The sequence below is a fragment of the Dasypus novemcinctus genome, chromosome 13 (assembly GCF_030445035.2).
Source record: "Dasypus novemcinctus isolate mDasNov1 chromosome 13, mDasNov1.1.hap2, whole genome shotgun sequence".
NCBI lineage: Eukaryota > Metazoa > Chordata > Mammalia > Cingulata > Dasypodidae > Dasypus > Dasypus novemcinctus.
In genome coordinates this window covers 58,011,804-58,031,509 of record NC_080685.1, presented here as the reverse complement: position 1 = coordinate 58,031,509, position 19,706 = coordinate 58,011,804, and the positions used below count along the sequence as shown (strand labels likewise).

At 48.1% G+C, this 19,706-nt stretch overlaps 1 protein-coding gene across 1 annotated transcript in view; it reads right to left on the bottom strand.

The window, feature by feature from the left end:
- The window catches only part of TOR3A (torsin family 3 member A), a 46,021-nt gene extending 27,483 nt beyond the window's left edge, over window positions 1-18,538 (bottom strand). Inside the window, exons 1-4 of the mRNA XM_004478227.4 lie at window positions 18,210-18,538; window positions 16,602-16,715; window positions 13,382-13,647; window positions 8,910-9,088 (exon numbers count right to left, since the gene is read on the bottom strand). Of these exons, the coding sequence (XP_004478284.1) occupies window positions 8,910-9,088; window positions 13,382-13,647; window positions 16,602-16,715; window positions 18,210-18,477 (827 nt within the window). The 5' untranslated portion in view covers window positions 18,478-18,538. The remainder of the gene's footprint in view (window positions 1-8,909; window positions 9,089-13,381; window positions 13,648-16,601; window positions 16,716-18,209) is intronic.
- Window positions 18,539-19,706: the final 1,168 nt, after the last annotated feature.

The following is a 19,706-nucleotide window of genomic DNA, read 5'->3' as shown; positions in this document are numbered from 1 at the left end:
AACCGGGGTGGGGGAGGGTAGGGGAGAGAAATAAACAAATAAATAAATCTTTAAAAAAAAAAAAAAAAAAGAAACCCAAAGTAAACAGATGGGAAGGAAATAAAGATTAATGTGGAAATAGATGAAATACAGAATTTTTTAAAAAAACAAAAACAAAACAATAGAATCAATGAAACCAAAAGTTGATTATTTGGGGGAAAGAAATCAATTAACAAAAATCAATAAACCTTTAGCTAGAATGATAAAAGAAAAAAAAAGAGGATGCAAATATCTGAATTCAAAAATGAATGGGGGGAAGCGGGCTTGGCCCAGTGGTTAGGGTGTCCGCCTACCACACGGGAGGTCCGCAGTTCAAACCCTGGGCCTCCTTGACCCGTGTGGAGCTGGCCCATGCGCAGTGCTGATGTGCACAAGGAGTGCCGTGCCATGTACAGTTGTCCCCCGCGTAGGGGAGCCCCATGTGCAAGGAGTGCGCCCCATAAGGAGAGCCGCCCAGCACAAAAAAAGTACAGCCTGCCCAAGAATGGCGCCGCACACACGGAGAGCTGACACAAGATGACGCAACAAAAAGAAACACAGATTCCCGGTGCCGCTGATAAAGGATAGAAGCAGTCACAGAAGACGACACAGCGAATGCACACAGAGAGCAGACAACTTGGGGGGAGGGTAGAGAAATAAATAAAAAATAAATCTTAAAAAAAATAAAAATAAAAAAAAGTTTCCTTTAAAAAAATAATGAATGGGAAGGAAAAGCGGACGTGGCTCAACCAATAAAGCATCTGCCTACCATATGGAGGACCCAGTTCAATACCCAGGGCCTCCTGACCCATGTGGTGAGCTGGCCCATGCACAGTGCTGTTGCGTACAAGGAGTGCCATGTCACGGAGGGGCGCCCCCATGTAGGGGAGCCCCATGCGCAAGGAGTGCACCCCATGAGGAAAGCCACCCTGTGTGAGAAAAGTGCAGCCCACCCAGGAGTGGCACTACACACACGCGGTTTCCCAGTGCTGCCTGATAATACAAGCGGACACAGAAGAACACACAGTGAATGGACACAGAGAGCAGACAACGGGGGTGGGGGGGTGGGGAGAGAAAAAAATCTTTAAAAAATGAATGGGGAGTAGTGACATTACACTCAGCAGGCAGTGAGAAAGCACACACTCTTGTTCCTTCCTCTTTCTTGACTCCAGCTTTGGTGCAGCAGCAACAGTGGCCTTGGCTCAGTCGCCAACGTGCAGGTCTTTGTCTGTGCCCAGGAACTACACACCCTCGAGGTGACAGGTCAGGAAACAGTCACCCAGAACAAGGCCTGTGTAGTGTCAAGGGAGGGCATTGCCTTGGAAGATCAAGTTGTGCTCCTTGTAGGCATGCACCTGGATAATGAGGCTACCCTGGGCCAGTGTGGGGAGGAGGCCCTGACCACTCTGGAAGTAGCCAGACACATGCTTGGAGGTAAAGTCCATGGTTCCTTGGCCCGGGCTGTGAAAGTGAGAGGTCAGCTCCCATGGTGGCCAAACAGGAGAATAAGAAAAAGGCGGGCCAGGCCAAGCGGCAGATGCAGTACAACCGGCATTTTGTCAATGTTGTGCCCACCTTTGGCAAGAAGAAGGGTCCTAATACCAACTCTTAAGTTCTTTGTAACCCTGGCTTTCTCTAATAAAGCCACTTAGCACCTCCCCCCACCAAAAAAAAATGAATGGGGTTGGAAAGCGGCTGTGGGTCAAGCAATTGGGCTTGTGTTTACCCAAGCCAATCCCCAAGTTCAATCCCCGGGACCTCCTGGTAAAAAAAAGAAAAAGCTTCCCAGACCTGTCTGGAGGAGGCACAGGCCCCAAGACAATGACACAACCAGATAGGGGGAAAATAAGACAAAAATAAATACATAAAAAGAATGGGAGGAGGGACCAGATATGGTTCAAGCAGTTGAGTGCCTGTTTCCCACATGGGAGGTTCCAGGTTCCGTTCCCTGTGCCTCAAAAAAAAAAAAAAAAAGAAAGAAAGAAAGGAAAGAGAGTGGGGGACATTACTACTGACCCAAAAGAAATATAAAGGTCTATAAGAAGATACTATGAAACTATGAACAGCTGTACACCAGCAAATTAGATTACCTAGATGAAACAGGCAAATTACTAGGAACATACAAACTCCCTACATTGACTTTAAAATAAATAGAGTATTTTAACAACTCATAACAAGTGAAGAGATTGAATTGGTTATCAAAAACACCCCAGGATCCCAACAAAGAAAAGCCCAAGGGAAGCGGATGTGGTTCAAGAAGTTGGGCACCCACCTACCACATGGGAGGTACCAGGTTCAGTTCCCTGTGTCTCCTAAAAAAAAAAAAAAAGATGCCGAGCACACAACCAACAGATACAGAGAGCAAACAGCAAGCTCAAAATAATAGGGGAAGGGGAATTAATAAGTAAATAAAATAAATCTTTAAAAAAGAAAGAAAAATAAAAGCCAAAGACCAGATGGCTTCACAGGGGAATTCTACCAAGCATTTCAAGAAGAATTAATGCCAATCCTGCTCTAACTCTTCCAAAAAATTGAAGAGGAGGGAACACTTCTTTACTCATTCTATGAAGCCAATATTACCCTCATACTGAAACCAGATAAAGATACAAGAAAATAAAAATATAGACCAATATCCCTTATGAGTATAGATGCAAAATTCTTCAATAAAATACTAGCAAACTGAATCCAACAGCACATCAAAAATATTACATGTCATGATCTAGAGGGATTTACCCTAGATATGCAAGAGTGGTTCAACGGAAAACAAAAAAATTAATGTAATATACCACATTAACAAAATAAAGGAAAAAATACATGATCATCTCAATTGGCACAGTAAAGACATTTGGAAAATAAAAATCCATCATCCAATCTTGATAAAAACAGTTAGAAAACTAGGAATAGAAGGAAATTTCCTTAACATAAAAAGGGCAAATATGAAAACCTACAGCTAACATTATACCCAATGGTGAAAGACTGAAAGCTTTCCCACTGAGGTCAGGAGTAAGACAGGGATGCCCACTGTCATCTCAATCATTCACCTTTGTACTGGAAGTTCTAGCCAGAGAAATTAGTCAAGAAAAATTGGAAAGGAAGAAGTAAAGCTTTCCCTGTTTGCAGTTGACATGATCTGGTATATAAAAAATCTTTAAAAATCTTAAAATCCACAACAAAGCTACTAGAGCTAATAAATGAAGTCAGCAAAGTGGCAGGGTACACTACTGACACAAAGATGAGTAGTGTTTCTCTACACTACTATTATACAGTCTGAAGAAGAAAATCAAGAAAAAATTCCATTTACAACAGCAACTAAAAGAATTAAATATCTAGAAATAAATTAAACCAAGGATGTAAAGGACTTGTTCATAAAAATAGCTAAAACCAAAGAGATTAAGGAAGACCTAAAAAAAAGAAAAATATATTCCATGTTCACAGACTGGAAGATTAAATATTATAAAGATGTCAATTCTACCCAAAGTTATTTACAGATTCAGTGCAATCCCAATAAAAATTTCAACAGCTTTCTTCACAGAAATGGAAAAGCCAGTAATAAAATTCACAGGGAGCAGACATGGCTCAAGTGGTTGAGTCCTGCTTCCCACATGAGAGGTCCTGGGTTTGGTCCCCGGTACCTCCTAAAAAAGCAAACAACAACAACAACAAAAACCCAGCAAGAAAACAGGCGACAGGACCAACTCAGGGGAGTTGATGTGGCTCAGTGGTGGAGCGCTGGCTCCCCATATATGAGGCCCCATGTTCAATCTCTGGTATCTAAAAACATATGTATAAATATATATATATATATATACACACACACACATATAATAAGATATAATTGAAATATAAAACAAAATAAAGTAAAATTCATATGGAAGGGTAAGAGGCCCTGAATAGTCAAAAACATCTTGAAAAAGAATAAAGTTGGAAGACTCACACTTCCTAATTTTGAAACTTATTACAAAGCTACAGTAATCAAACAGCATGGAACCAGCACAATGAGAGGCATATGGTTTCAGTTTGGTAAAAGCAGTTGGGAAGCAATATATGAGAAATGGGTTGGCTTTTATAATGGAAATTTATTACATTAAAAGTTTACAGTACCAGGAAGTAGATTTGGCTCAACTGATAAAGCGTCCATCTACCACATCGGAGGTCCAGGGTTCAAACCCAGGGCCTCCTGACCCATGTGGTGAGCTGGCCCATGCTGATGCTGATGCATGTGCTGATGCGTATGCTGATGCGCGCAAGGAGTGCCGTGCCACCCAGGGGCATCCCCATGTAGGGGAGCCCCATGCACAAGGAGTGCACCCTGCAAAGAGAGCTGCACACATGAAAAAAGTGCAGCCTGCCCAGGAGTGGCGCCGCACACACAGAGAGCTGATGCAGCAAGATGACGCAATAAAAAGAGACAGATTCCCGGTGCCACCGACAAGAATACAAGGGGACACAGAACACAGAACACAGTGAACGGGCACAGAAAGCATACAACTGGGGGGTGGGGAGGAGGGAAGAGAAATAAATAAAAAATAAATCTTAAAAAAAAAAAAGGGTTTATAGTACCGAGGCTGTGAAAATGTCCAAATCAAGTCTTTAAAAAAAAAAAAATCTGGAACAAGGCAAGGATGCCCACTGTCACTGCTCTTATTTAACATTGTGTTAGAAGTACTTTCTTGAGCACATAGTCAAGAAAAAGATATAAAAGGCATCTAAATTGGAAAGGAAAAAGTAAAACTTTCACTATTTATAGATGACATGATCCTGTACTTAGAAAGCCCTAAGAAATCTACAACAAAGCTTCTAGAACTGATGAGTTCAGTAAAGTGGCAGGAGGTAAATTTAACATACAAAAATCAGTCGCATTCCTGTACACCAATAATGAGCAATCTGAGAAGGAAATCAAGAAAAAAATTCCATTTACGATATTAACTAAAAGAATCAAATATCTAGGAATAAACTTAACTAAAGATGTAAACGACCTGTATGCAGAAAACTTCACAGCGTTGTTAAAGGAAATCAAAGAAGATCTAAATAAACGGAAGAATATTCCCTGTTCATGGATAGGAAGACTAAACATCATTAAGATGTCTATCCTACCCAAACAGATTTACAGATTTAACTCAATCCCAATAAAAATTATGGCCAACTAATTTTTGACAAGGATGCCCAGTCCACTCAATGGGAAAAGGATAGTCAATTCAACAAATAGTGTTGGGAGAACTGGATAACATATACAAAAGAATGAGGGTGGACTCATACTTCATACCATATACAAAAATTAACTCAAAATCAAAGTCCTTAATATAAGACCTCAAACTATAAAACTCCTAGAAGAAAACATAGGGAAATATCTTCAATACCTTGTGTTAAGCAATGGTTTCTTAGACTTTACACCAAAAGCACGAGCAAGCAAAGAAAAAACAAATGGTGACATCAAAATGTAAAATTTTAGTGCAAAGGACTTTATCATGAAAGTAAAAAGACAACCTGCAGAAAATATTTGTGAACCACGTATCTGATAAGGATTTAATATCCAGAATATGTAAAGAAATCCTACAACTCAGCAATAAAGAGACAAGCAACCCAACTAACAAATGGAATAAAGACTCAAATAGACATTCTCTAATGAAAACTGTAGACTTAGTTAATAGCAAGATTATAACAACACTGTTTCATTAATTGTATGAAAAGTACCACACTAATGAAAATTAGCAATAATAGGGAAAACTGGGGGGATGGGGGAGTATAGGAACTCTAATTTCTATATGATTTTTATATAAACCTACAATTTCTCTAATAAAAAAAAAATCCTTTTAGGAGGCACCACTGACAGGCTAGATTGACCACGAGCGAGGTCTGAAGGGGTCAGAAGGCGCCGCTGGGGCCCCCTGGCTCTGAGACAGGACAACATCAATTAATCATCTCACCAGCCTCGTTCTTTACCCACAAGACCTCCAAAGAAGGAGACTCGAAGGCCACTCCAGATTACGATCCAGTAACAAACACAACCCTAAGTCTTTCCTATAGAACCAATTAATTTCTGAGCCTTAGTTTCCTCATTTGTAAAATAAGAGAACTGGACCAATCTCAGGTGCCCTCCACTCAGTCAACAGCTACACTGAGCATTTTCTAAATGCTAGGGTACAAAGTCCTAGGACTCCAGGAGTACTTTACATTTATATGGTTCTTTTAAATTTTCAGCGGCCTTTCTATCCTTTTCCTGACAACAGCCCAATAAAGACAGGCATTCCTTACTCTTCTTCATTTTACAGCTTCACTAGAACAGGGACAATAGCCTCAAGCTCTCAGGTTCCATCTTTCTCCGTAACCCTAAGACCTCCGGCCACCTAACCCCATTCTGTAGCCTTCTAAACTTGGTAGAAAAGGTGAAAGAAGTCAAAGTTAGTTTTCTGGTAACTGGCCAGTGGGCCCCCCAAATTCTCTACACCTGAATGAAAAACTGGCTTCTGAGGGCTGGGGCAGTTCAGCGCACAGCACGCTAAACTCACAGCTTCAGCTGCCACCTCCTCCCTCTCCTGTCACCATATGCCACCAGAGGGCAGGCCAGCAGAGCCACTGGCACCTCCATCTCAAAGGTAAACTGCTAGCTGTTTCCAGATTAACTCTCTGGCCCTACAGCAGAGGCTGACTTGGTCACATTGGCAATTTGAATCAGCTGTGCTTTTCTTTCAAACACAAGAATCCCAGTCATAAAGGGGGAAGTTAAGTCCAGAGACTCAACTGGAGTGTCTTCCCTTGCCCTTCACCTGAACACCTGAAGCCTCCAGGTGCCCAAGCACAGGCTGAGGGTGGAGAGCACACTGGGAGGCAGGTCCCTGGCTGGGTAGAGGGGGCGCCGCTCCCTGAGACCCCAGCACTGGGTGAGAGGCCTGTACCAGAGCTGCTAGAACCAGTGGCCACAGCTTTTTAAGGGGCCCTTTCCCATCCGTGTCATGTCCTCCCCGGAGGGATCAAAGTCTCCTCGAGGGCAGGCATGACCTCTCCATTCCCTGGAAGAATGTCTTTCAAGGCAGGTCAGCTTCCCCTTGGTGGCTTTTTCCCCAGGGACTTCCCTGCCCTGCCTCAACCCCGGTCGGGCCAGTTAGCGACCACGTGGCCTCAGAAGGTCCACAAAGCCCAGGGCACTGGGGGAACGGGAGAGGCAGGCTGGCAGGCCGGGGAGGTGGGAGAGGGAGCAGGCCGCTGCCACCAGGTAAACGACCAACATATTACTACAAAGGCAAACAAGTGCTTCACGGCAGCGCGTCACCTGAGACACATGAGGAAATCTTGGCCCAGGAGATCCGTGGGGAAGAATGAAGGTTTTCCGATGATAGCTGAGTGGGAAAGTCAGCACTGCCAGGAGGCGGCAGGGCAGTGGGGGCCACGAGGTGGACAGGCAGGAGAAGAAACATGTAGAATGGACAGGAAGCCCAGGAGAAGCTGCTCAAGCACGAAAGTGAAAGGGATTCCCGAGTTAGTGGGAACAGACATGCTTGGTTCCGTTGAGTCTCGGCCAATAGTGGGAAAAGGGGCTTCTGCAGAAATGGGTCAGAGGGTCCCCTGGACTTCCAGCCCCCCACCCCCTTCCCAATCATGCAGGAAAATAAGGGCTTAGGCAGAGAAGCCTTAGGGAACAAACGAGATTCCCCTCTGTTTGGCCTCCTCTGCCTTTTGGAGGTGATCCAATCCTCAGGCTGCCCCAGAAAATGCTAAGTGATTTAGAACCTGGGGCAGAGAATTAATTTGAAGAATTTACTGTCCCCACCTCCTAATTCTAGGCACTCATCAGATAGCTCTGATTTTCTCTTGAAATCACCTTGGGACAGTCCCACCCTAATGCACTGTAGGGTCCCACAAGCCTGACTTCTAGCCAGGAAGGGCTTGCCATCAATACACCAAAATCCAAAACCAGTAACAACTTAAATCTGTTCCACCTTGTCTTCTGGGTGCACAATGAAATAAGATCTGCCTTCCACAGGCCAACACCCCTTCACATGCTCCAAGCTGGGTGAAACACCAGCCCCCATCCCAACAAGATACTCAGTAAAGCTCTAAAACATCTCCCAACGGGCATGTACTGGCCTGAGGAAGATGGGGTGGGGCAGTGAGAGAGACATTGGTTTATTTTCTACTCTGAGACAAGAAGCTGCTTGCAAAACATTCCAGTTGAGTCAACATTGTTGAAACTAACTGAACTTGCTAGTTTCTATCAAGAGCTCCAGCCCCAAGCACAGAAAGTGTACTGCAGTGGTTGAGTGACTTGGTCCTGGAGTTCCAGAGACATCCAGGCTCAATTCTTGGCTCTATCAGCTCTTTGAACCTTGGAAAATTGTTTAAATATTCTGAGAGCCAGCATTAGCAGACATCTGTTGAGCATCTACTGGCTGGAATTGTTCTAGGCACTGCCAGTGACAGGGAGAACAGTGGTGTTACAAATCTAACTACATAGGTGCTCTGAGAGAGAGAAAGGAGAGAAGGAAGAGGCAGAGTTTGAGGGGCCCCTCCTCACAGTCCTGAGAACCACAAAGCACGGGAGGAAAGCCAGGCGAGGGACAACCTCTTTTCTCTAGGCCAGTCCTCCAAGGTAACTAGGCAGTTTGTGCTGGGGGAGGTGGGGGAGGAGGGGGTCAGAATCCCTCAGCGGTGCCTTGGGGGTAGAATGGGCCTGAAGCAGGGAGACTGGCTTCCCCATCCCTGCTTCCATCCATACGGGCTTCTGTTTCCTGCACTGGGCTTTGTGTTGGTTCCCTTGAGGAAAGGGGTCTGCAACCCACGAGAGGCTCCAGCTAACAGGCCGGGAACACCCCCCAAGACTGGCCCAGGCAGCACCCAGGCAAGGGGTTCTTTTTCCCACTGCCCACCCCGCCAGATGGCTGTTCCTCAGACCTCACCTGAGAAAAATAAAGATAGTTCTTGGGGACTCAGCCTTGAGGCCCTGGGGGTCCCAGCGCTCCAGGTGTGGCGCAAGGGCCTCCAAAAGCCCCGGGTGTAGCTTCTCCGCCTCATCAAAGATGAACAGGGTCTGGCGACAGCGCTGCTGTGTCTCCCGGATCTGTCCTGTTAGCCGCTCCTGCACAGGACAAAGGGGGCTGCTGGGGAATCTGTGGGGAGGGGAGCAGGGGAGGCGCGCCCCCACCGTAGCCACTAGTGCCCTGTTCTCCAGGGTCCTTATACCACTTGCTTTGGATCTCCTGGGGCCAGGTTCCACCTAGAACTACCAAATCCAAGCCTCCTGGGCAGGGCTAAGGCATGCGCACTTTAACAGACTTCCCAGGTGATTCTTATACACCCTCAGCTTTGAAAGCCAAGCCAAGGAAGTGGATTTGGCTCAACTGATAGTGTCTCCCTACCACATGGGAGGTCCAGGGTTCAAACCCAGGGCCTCCTGACCCATGTGGTGAGCTGGTGCACGCACAGTGCTGATGTTTACAGGGAGTGCCCCGCCACACAGGGGTGTCCCCTGCATAGGGGAGCCCCACGCGCAAGGAGTACGCCCCGAAAGGAGAGCTGCCCAGTGCAAAAAAAAGTGCAGCCTGCCCAGAAGTGGTGCCACACACACAGAGAGCTGACGCAGCAAGATGATGCAACAAAAAAAGAGATACAGATTCCTGGCACCACTGACAAGAACATAAGCGGACATAGAAGAACACCTAGCAAATGGGCACAGAGAACAGACAACTGGGGGGGGGGTAGGGGAGAGAAATAAATAAAAATAAAAAAATAAATCTTAAAAAAATAAAAACTGTCTAAAAAAGAAAGCCAAGCCAGGTGGAGCCAGCCTGGGTAGAGGGCATGCTGTGTGTGGACCGGAGTGGGGAGAAGCCATGCCTGCTCGAGGGAAGAGGCCCCCGCTGCAGCGCCCTCTGGGATGCGGTACCATCCCAGAACCAACAGCCAGCTAGCTCTCAAGAGAGGGATGGGGTGATAGGCAGAGGGGAGGCTCAAGAGCCCAGAGGCAGCCACGGTCACCTGCCCTGAGCTGACACCCAGAGAGGCAAGCTCAGTGAGGGCGTGTCTGGGGGATACCCAACCCACAACCTGGGGGCTCCCACGCAGGGCTGTAGTGAGTTTCCAACCCCAAGCAGGACAGCCCTCAATTGAAAAGAAGTTTCTTTACCATTTTCACTGGGAGAACAGGGTAAAGAATACGTTATTTGGGGCCAGCTCCTGCCGGAGAGTCCACACTCGATCCTGCTCGAGCTTCCCTAGACTACGACTTCAGCACCAGCCACCCGAAAGTGAGTGAGTGTGTGTACGTGTGTGTGTGAGGGTGCACGGGGTGTAAGAGTGTGTGTAAGTGTCCACTTCCACTGTGGGAAGCTGGGGTCCACAGTAGTTTTGTCACAGACAGAACCAGATAGTTCTTCCTGGGAAGGCCCAGCCATTGGTTCAGGACAGTTCACTTTGTCTCGCCTTAAAGGTCATGTTGAACCTGGCAGGTGACCCAGACAGTCACTGCCCTCAACGAGTCGATCTTCCCAGGTTAACACACTCCAGCTACTAGAATTGAAAGCCGAAGTGAGGTGCAGGCATCTCTGCTATACTGCAAGGGATTTCAGTTACCTTCTGGCTTATTTTAAATATTACATGTCCCAATTGAAGAAAAGAATAAAAAAGAAAAAATATATATAAATATTACATGTCTGGATTAGAAAAAAACCATAATAGTGGAGCCGCTAAGAAATTTTTGTCCATCCGCTTGTTGGCAAATAACAAGCCATTATGGAAAGACGGGAAATCACTGATGACATGTGCTTTTTCCACCCTTCAAGCAGGATATGCAACGCTCTGTCCAATATAATTACAATGTCATAAAACCACATACGCATAGGGGAAAGGCTTGAAGGAAGTACACCAAAATGCCGTGACCAGTGACCAAAAGGGGGAAACATTAAATACAAAAGAGTTTTTAAACTAAGAGATTTCAAAATTAGTCAGGAGGTCATTCCAGAGGCTACACTTACACACATCTCAGGTGGATCTCACTGTCTGCCACAGAAAACAAAAGCCTCAGGCAGGGGTGCTCCTGAGGGCTCTAGAGCCCTCCAGATACTACAGGCAAGGCACACACCTTGAAATCAGAACCTCATCGGTAGGTGTGGCAGTTTGATATTGTTTATTAAGTCCAAAATAAATAATGGATTATGTTGTAAACTGGTCTATTCCTCTGGGCATATTAGATTATATTGAATTCAGTGGTTTCACTTGTGCTTGATTAAATAATGATTAAGGCTTTGACTGGGTCACGTCAGTAGAACCCTCACCTCAGACAAGGGAGGTGAGAGTTTTGATCTGGAGCCTGGGAAGTAAACACACAGAGAAGGTTCCATTAGACACGGCAGAGGCCTGGGGAAGAGAGACGAGCTGTATGCCTGAGAGTCTACAGCTGACACTGTGGAGCTAGCAGAGCAGCAGAGCCCAGAGAGAAGCAAGCCCCAGGAAGAGAGGAACCCAGGAAGCTGAACCCTGGCAGAGGCGGCAGCCATCTTGCCCCAACAAGTGGCAACAGACTTTGGTGAGGGAAGTTACTTAGGCTTCATGGCCTGGCAACTGTAAGCTTCTACCCCAAATAAATACCCTTCATAAAAACTAACCCATTTCTGGTATTTTGCATCAGCACCCCTTGACTGACTAATACAGCAGGCCTTACCTTGAAATATATGACAACCCATTTCCCCAGTATAACAGAGGTAGACTCATAATTTCTCTACACATGATTCTTCTACCCCTTTTATTTGAGCCTATAATCAGCACTATACTCACTAAATACATGTCTCAGAGACTTAAATCTTTGGTTTGTTCATGTTCCAGTTGAGCCCTGAATCTCAGAAGAGTTGTGGCCAACACCTACTCTCCTGTTCACTGGACTCACCCAGGACAACTAACAAAATGTTGATGATGGACAACACCCATCCCCCAAAAGAGAGAGTATCTACAACTGCAAGCAAAATAGGTCCTTCCAGCTGCCCCAGAAGATCTAAGCCCCTTCTCAATCTGAAGCTGAGTGGGCATCCCCATCCCCAATCCTCAAGGTTGGTAAACTTACTAACATTGTAGTAATGGAAGAACATGTAACACTGATATATAGTGGTTACCAGAGGTTCTGAGGGGAGGAGGAGGGAATAACAGGTGAACACAGGGCATTCTTAGGGCATTGGAATTAAGTATAAACCACAATGTAAATGTGATTGTTTGAGATTATTTTTATGAATCCCAAAAAGAGAAAGATTAGGTTTGCAAACAAATCTATTTTTCTGGGTGTGACACCTTTGATTATATTGGATTCAGGTGAGGGGCCCTTGATTAAATTACCTGTTAAGATGAGGGCTTTGATTGGACCATGTCAGTAGGACGTGGCTCAGGTTGAGTCCCCACTCCCTTGGTGGGGTTTTCTCACCAAGGGAGAAGACAGAGGAGAGAACTTTGTCATTTTGATTCTGTCATGTGACAGAAAGGAGAAGGTTCAAACAGCTAAAGCCTTGGGAAGAGATGAGCCATTTGCCTGAGAGTTTACAGCTGACCTTGGGAAGAGAACAGAACAGCTGAGAAGGCCGAGAAGGAGACAAGCCGAATGCCAGGAGAGAGAGGAAGCCCTGAGAAACCAGCCCTCTGCAGCCTGCAGCTAAGAGAGAGGACACCCAGAGGGGAAGGGGAAGGCAGAGCCCTCACAGAGATCAGCAGCCATCTTGCTTCATGTGGCAATTGACTTTGGTGAGAAAGTAACCTTGCACTGGACTCTTTAGAGCCTTAAAACTGGAGGCTTTTACCCCAAATAAATACCCTTTATAAAAGCCAACAGATTTCTGGTACGTTGCATCGGTATCCCTTTAATTTTCTTTTCTCTTTTCTTTTTTTCAGTACTGGGGGCTGGGGACTGAACCCTGGACCTTGTATGAGGGAAGCTGGTGCTCAACTACTAAGCCACATTGACTTCCCCAACTTTTTTTTTCTTTGTTAGTTTTGCTTGTTGTTTGTTTTTGATTTTTCAGGAGGCACCAGAAACAAACCTGGGACCTCCCCCATGGAAGGCGGGCACTCAATCGCTTGGGCCACATCCGCTCCCCAAAAGTTTATCATTTTTGTAACAGAAAAATTAACACAGGAATTCTGTTTAAGTTCAGAGTCGTCTGTGTGGTGGGTAATGGGGCGATTGGTGTCTGGAACGTCAGCCTTTCCTGCAGATGAGTGGATGGCGTGGATGCTGCCTTAGCTGTAACAGCTGCCTCCCTGTCCCTTCCTCACACAGCCACCTCCCAGGGTTCCCAACATCCACCTTCTTGCAAGGACGAGCTGGGACCAGGGCCCCCTCTCAGCACAGAGGCGGGAGCAGGCTGCTTTCCAGCCCCGGCCCCACCCGGCTCACCTCGTACAGCTCCACATACTTGGGGTGAGGAAAGTGGAGCATGGCGATGAACACCTTGACGCAGTCACTCTCCAGCCCGTCCCGGTACAGGTTCTCTGCCAGCATCCGTGCCACGAAGTTCTTGCCTGTGCCGGACCAGCCATGGAACGACAGAGCCAGGGCCTTGTCCGGCCGGGGTGTCTCCAAGTGGCCCCTCACCGTTCTCAGGACCAGCTCCCGGGCCACGTGCTGGCCGTGCAGCCGCACCCTCAGGTCCCACTCGAGGCCTAGGAGACAGGAGGGCTTGGTGAGGGGCACCCTCAGGCCATCTCCAGCGGGCTCCAGATGGCAGAGGCCGAACTGTCTGCGGTAGGGTCAGTTTTTCTTCCTGTTCGGCCTTAGAACAAAAAGCCAGAGAACAGACTTTGCCATGGAAAGGATTCAAGGGTGGTTTTCTGTCATTTCTGTCAAGTCTGAGAAATCAAGATTGAACTAAGGGAGAGAACAGAGGCACCCTGCCTGAAGATCCTGAAGCCACCCCAGAATGGCTGTCAGAGTCCTCCCTTCACCGATAAGTTTCCTCCCACTCTCGCTCCCTAAATGTTTTATGGAGTAAAATAAATGGAACTGAATTCCATTTGAATTCAATCCAGCAAACACTTGTCAAAAGCAGCCACAGTTGGCTCTTGGTGGCCTTGAGGCTGCAGGGTTTGGAGGCAGGGACAGTGCGAGCTGCCGCTTGTGGGCGAGGGACTGACCGCTAGTGTTGTAGAAGTCAAGAGAGGTTCAACTATTTGCGTCCAGAAAGGCCAGGACTCAGGAATGATTTTGAGAAAGAAAAAATGATTTATTGACAGCTGGAGGACTTGGGAGCTTTCTGTTTCAAATCCAAACAAGATTTTCAAGTTCCTTTTATACAGGGTGGGGAGTCAAATGGTGCTTTTACGAAAGAAAATGACTTTCCTTGTTAGTTAAGTGTTTGCCTGAGTACCAGATAGGTTTTGAATTAACATATCAGGTTTTGAATTAACATATCGCCCACATTTCAGGTGAGCTTGAATTAGCAATTCCCCACATTCTGTCTGGATGCAACTTTGAATACATATTCAGTCTTAAATCCTTTCTGAACATTCAAAGCCCATAGAGCCTATATCACTTAACTGGATTCCTAGAGATTGGATACAGAATTAGATGATTTTGAATTTATGCACAGGCTATATTATATTTCCCACTTGAGGCCAAGTCCAAGTCCCCTTAATCTTCGGTATCACCACCATCAGAGTCTCCCTGGACTGGCTGGTATGTACATAGAGTTTGCATTGCTAAATTACCTCCCAGGACTGGAGTCATTGCCATGGTCACCAAGGGCAGGACTGCAGCGTCTCACTGTCCCACACCCACAAGTCAGGACACATACAACTTAGGTTATCTACAAAGAGACTAACAGCCTCCCACCCATAGCCCACATCACTAGGAGTTCAGGGCTGGTTGGGTGGGGACCTCAAGCCACCTCAGGCCCCCAAGAGCCTTAGCAGTTCAGCATCTAAGATCAGACACTGGAGAAATCATGTCCTCACTGAGCTGAAACGCACAGACCTGCCAAGGCATGCGGTGCTTCGGGAGTAGAAGTGATGCAGTGGGGAAAATTAACATTTGCTGCTGTCTTCCCTGGGCTCAGGACTAGGCTAAGTGCTGTGTAATTAACCTTCACAAAATTCTGCAACGTAGATGTTATCATCCCCCTTTAAGGCTGAGGAGTCTCGGAGAGACCTGCCCAAGGTTTGGCAGCTAGTCAGAGGGGAGGTCGAGAATCTAGCCCAGGGGTCTCTGAGTCCCCAGAACAACTGGGGTACCCGGGCCCAGGTGGAACAATGGGCACTTTGAAGGCAGAGAGGTAACTTGCTAACTGCCTGCCTAGCTCTTATCCCAAGTCAGCAAAAAATCCAAATTCAGACTTCCTGACCCATAGTCCAAATTCTGTCTTGAGCCAGACCTCTCCCTGGACACAGGGCTCTCCCAGGAGTGATCCCAGTAAGTGATCTCATATCTAGGGTGGATTTATGGAGATGCAAAAAGCTGGGACCATCAGCTGTACCTTTGGCAAAGAACGGAACCACCAATCCTTTATCGGAATGTATTTGGTACTTGAGGCTAAAAATCTGAGAGTTAAAATGCAAAATAAGTTGCCAATATACAAATCAAATCACCTGAACTAATTGGTCAGTCACAATTCTTATGTAAATGGACTCAGAGAGAGAATGCTCAGGCATGCTGGTATGGGGATTTTCAATCCATGTGATGGCTAATATCAATTAGATTATAATCAGAAACAACATCTTATTTCTCTCAAAGATATGGTACTACTGAGGCATCCCCACTGATCCCAGACAACCCAGACATTTTTTGGCTAAGGGTTAGAAAGGAACACTTGAAATCACAATCCACAATTGCCCTCAGTTCTCTTGCTCGATCCTCCCAACCCCTGGGTAAGCAGTGCTTGCAGGCTGCAGTTCCTGTTTGGAGAGAGGTCTGGTGCTCTCCACCTGACTCTTAGGGGCCATTGGATTGGTTGGGTTATGAGTTAATCCATGCACAGCTGTTAGCACAGTAGGGGCTCAACGGATAATACCTATTCTCCTTTTCTCCTTGGACACATTCCCAGGGATGGCAGGAGGACATGGTGAAGGAGGAGTAGATGGCAAATGAGCAGAGAAGCCCTCAGTCTAAACAAGGGACAGTTTCTCTCCCCTTCCTCAGGTATCAGAGGCCTGTCTTGCATTTGGCAGTGTCCCCTCTCCCAGTCATCAAAGACGGCTGTGACATATTCATGGCATTCCCATGAATCTCCAAGATCCAGCAAACCAAACCAGCTCCGTACATCTGAGCTAGTAAGTGCCAGACTAAAAAAGGGGTGTCCTGTTTTTCATTCAAGTATTTTGCTGCTCCTTCAATAAACTGGATGGAGCTGCTTAGGCCTCAGTTTCGAAATGCACGAATGCAAAATACATTGATGATACCACTTCACATTGTTTTACGGTATTATTTCTGAAAAACTGGCAGTTTGATATCCTGCCCAAGGGAGATCCTCACACAATTACAGATCTGACTTCAATCTTGTGGCAATTCCTGCTTGGGGGAAGGTTGGACAGGACAGGTCCCTTGCCCCCTAGGCATTTCCCCTGAATTGTCCCCATCCCACCCTCACAGATCCCTAGCCCCTTCAGGTCAGGTGGGGTCCAACCTGTAAAGTTGTTGGAGATCCTACAGTCCCCACTGTCACAGCAGTCCTGGAAGCTGCAGTACCAAGTGGTCAGGATATCCAGGTACTGCTGGCCCAACAGGTGAAGATTCCAGCCTGGAAAAGGAGGAACTGTGAGACAGGGACAGAGACTGGGCAGAGGGGAGCTGCGCACTGCCTCCACGCAGACTTGTGCCACCCACAGAGCTCGACTGAGTAGAGCCGGTCTCCTTCTCATGGTCTGTCCTCCCTCTAGACCCACTTTTCACCGCTCTCCCCTGGTCCTTCCTTGTCCTTTTCCAGGTAATGGACAGGAGTGGACACCTCGAGCTTTGAGGAAGTAAAAGGTCTTTTTTTTTTTTTTTTAAAGATTTATTTATTTATTTAATTCCCCCCTCCCCTGGTTGTCTGTTCTTGGTGTCTATTTGCTGCGTCTTGTTTCTTTGTCCGCTTCTGTTGCAGTCAGCGGCATGGGAAGTGTGGGCGGTGCCATTCCTGGGCAGGCTGCTCTTTCTTTTTCACGCTGGGCGGCTTTCCTCACGGGCGCACTCCTTGCGCGTGGGGCTCCCCTACGCGGGGGACACCCCTGTGTGGCACTGCACTCCTTGCGCGCATCAGCACTGCGCATGGCCAGCTCCACACGGGTCAAGGAGGCCCAGGGTTTGAACCGCGGACCTCCCATATGGTAGACGGACGCCCTAACCACTGGGCCAAAGTTCGTTTCCCAGTAAAAGGTCTTTATCCACATCAAAGGCTCAATTTTATCCAACAAAAATGCCTTATGAACTGTCCGCCAGCAGTATAAGAAGTTTGTAGTCTAGAAGGGAGACAATGGGAGACAAACAGTAGCTGGCAATGATCATTCTTCCTACTTGCTTTGGGTTCCAAAATAATCTGATCACAGCCAGCTCCAAGGCCCTTTAAATTCTTAAGTGAGTTGGAATTTGAATATATCCTGCATTAACAATAAATAAATAAATAAACCTATCACTGGAATTTAGAAGTCTTTTGATTTAAATTAAAGATGTTTATAGTACTTATTACAAGCTAGCCACAGGATTTAACAGTGACAAAGTCAGCCAGAACTCAGGTCCCAGACTCCAAGTCCAAGCTCTGCCCCTTGCATGTCCCCAACCAGCAGAGAAGGAGCAGGTTCTTGGGGGATGGGGGACGGGGGAAGGGCGGGGTAGGAGGGGTCCGTTCACAAGGGACCGTCCCCAAAGCCATCAAGAAGGTGGGGAACAACGGCACCTTGGAATAATGCCTGGGAGCCAGCATAGGTAGTGGGAGCTTGTCTTGAGAAGTCAAAAAGGGCTGCACCAGGGAGGAAGGGAGACAGTGACAGGGCTTCCCGGATCCCCAGAGGCTGCTCTGCCCCCCGCGATGTACCAAAGGCAGGGTGGGACGGAAAAGCCGGCTGATAGAGCGCCTGTCTGGTGGCCCAGATTACAGTGGGCGAGGGCAGGAGCGACGCAGACAGCTGCAACCCGCGTGCCACTCGCCCGCGGCACAGCCGGCCCCTGGCTCCCGCCTACGGAGCTGCGGGGAGCCGCGGGCAGGGCGAGCCCAGCGGCGGGGGGACCAGGCCGTGGCGGCGGCGCGGGGTCTTACCCGGGGGCTCGGCGACGGCGTCCTCGTCCTTGTCACAATCCTCGGGCCACAGCTGGCAGCTGAAGAGCGCCCAGTACCGTGCGGAGAGGGCGCCGGCCGCGCTCAGCCGCTCCTTCAGGCCCTGGAAGGCCGGCCAGCGCCCCCCCGCGCCCGGCTGCTCGGAGCCCTCCCGCGGCCTCGCGGCGCCTCTGTGCTCGCAGGCGCCCGGGAGCAGCAGGAGCAGCAGCAGGAGGCAGTGCACGAGCGGGCGCCGCGGGCCGCGGAGCATGGCCAGCCCCGCACCGCGCCGCGCTCCGCCGGCCGCCTGCAGGCCCCGCGCGCGCAGAGCCGGGGGCGGGGCCGGGCCCTCGAGCGCCCCGACGGGTGGGGGTGGGCGTTGCCGTGGGAACCGGCGGCCCGCCAGGGCGCGCACTGGCGGCGCAGTGAGCAGGCCGGTGTCCGCGGAGGACGAGCCCAGGCCGGTGTCCGGCTCCCGCCACCAAGCGGTGGCACCAGGCTATTCTGTAGTTGCGTAAAGGGTGAAGTCAGGCCTTGAAATGGCCACACTCAATCACCTTGTTCCCTCTGTCGGGCAGCTCTGGTGGCCGGTCCGAGGCCTACCAAATAAAGGCACCCGCTTGTGCCCTGCCCGTGTCAGCAGATCAACTTCCTGCCAGCACATTAGGCGCAACCGGCCAAACCATCACACCCAGGAGCATTCCGCTGGGCAGGCCAGTAAGCTGAGAGCAGAAGGCCCTGGGGAGGGTGCGCGCAGGCCAGCCCCACCCCCGGAAGCCTCTGGGCCAACCCGCCCAGCTTCTCAATAGGGAGAAGAGAAACCTCTCAGCGGCTGGAACCAGCAGGGTTCCACAGCTGGGAGAACACCACAAGCAAGAGGAAGCTGAGGAGCTCCAGTGTAGAGGTACTTACATAACCATAACCATGGAGAAATCAGGAGGTTTCATGATGATATACCCTGTGCACTTTTTTAACTAGGTTGGCAAATTCAAGAGCCTCTGACTCTGAGCGTATCATCAGACATCATTGGCAAAAAGACCCGGGGGCTTCTTTCTCTCAGGGCTCCTCTCTCCACAATATGGGGCATGGAACAAGCTTGTTAGATGTCAGGAGAGCTTAATGTGTTTTCAAAATCAAGAGTTAAGGCAGCCTCTGGCCTAAGAGCCATCTTCTCCTAGAGGAAACTGCTGTCTAGAAAGATGGGGGACTTGACTAATGTCACATGCTGAGTGGCTTTGAGGTTGGATTCTCCAGACCGTAAGAGGAATTCTAGCACCATGTCCCCCACAAATGTCACAGGCAAATGGACTCATCTTGTTTTAGTTTGACAAAGGGCTAGCCAATGCAAAGTATCAGAAATGAGTTGGCTCTTAAAAAGGGGATTTATGTGGTGTAAAACGTACAGTTTTAAGGCCATATAAAGTCCAAACCAAGGCACCATCGGAGATGCTTTCTCACCAAAGTCAGCTGCCGTGTGGCAAAGATGGCCACCAATCTCTG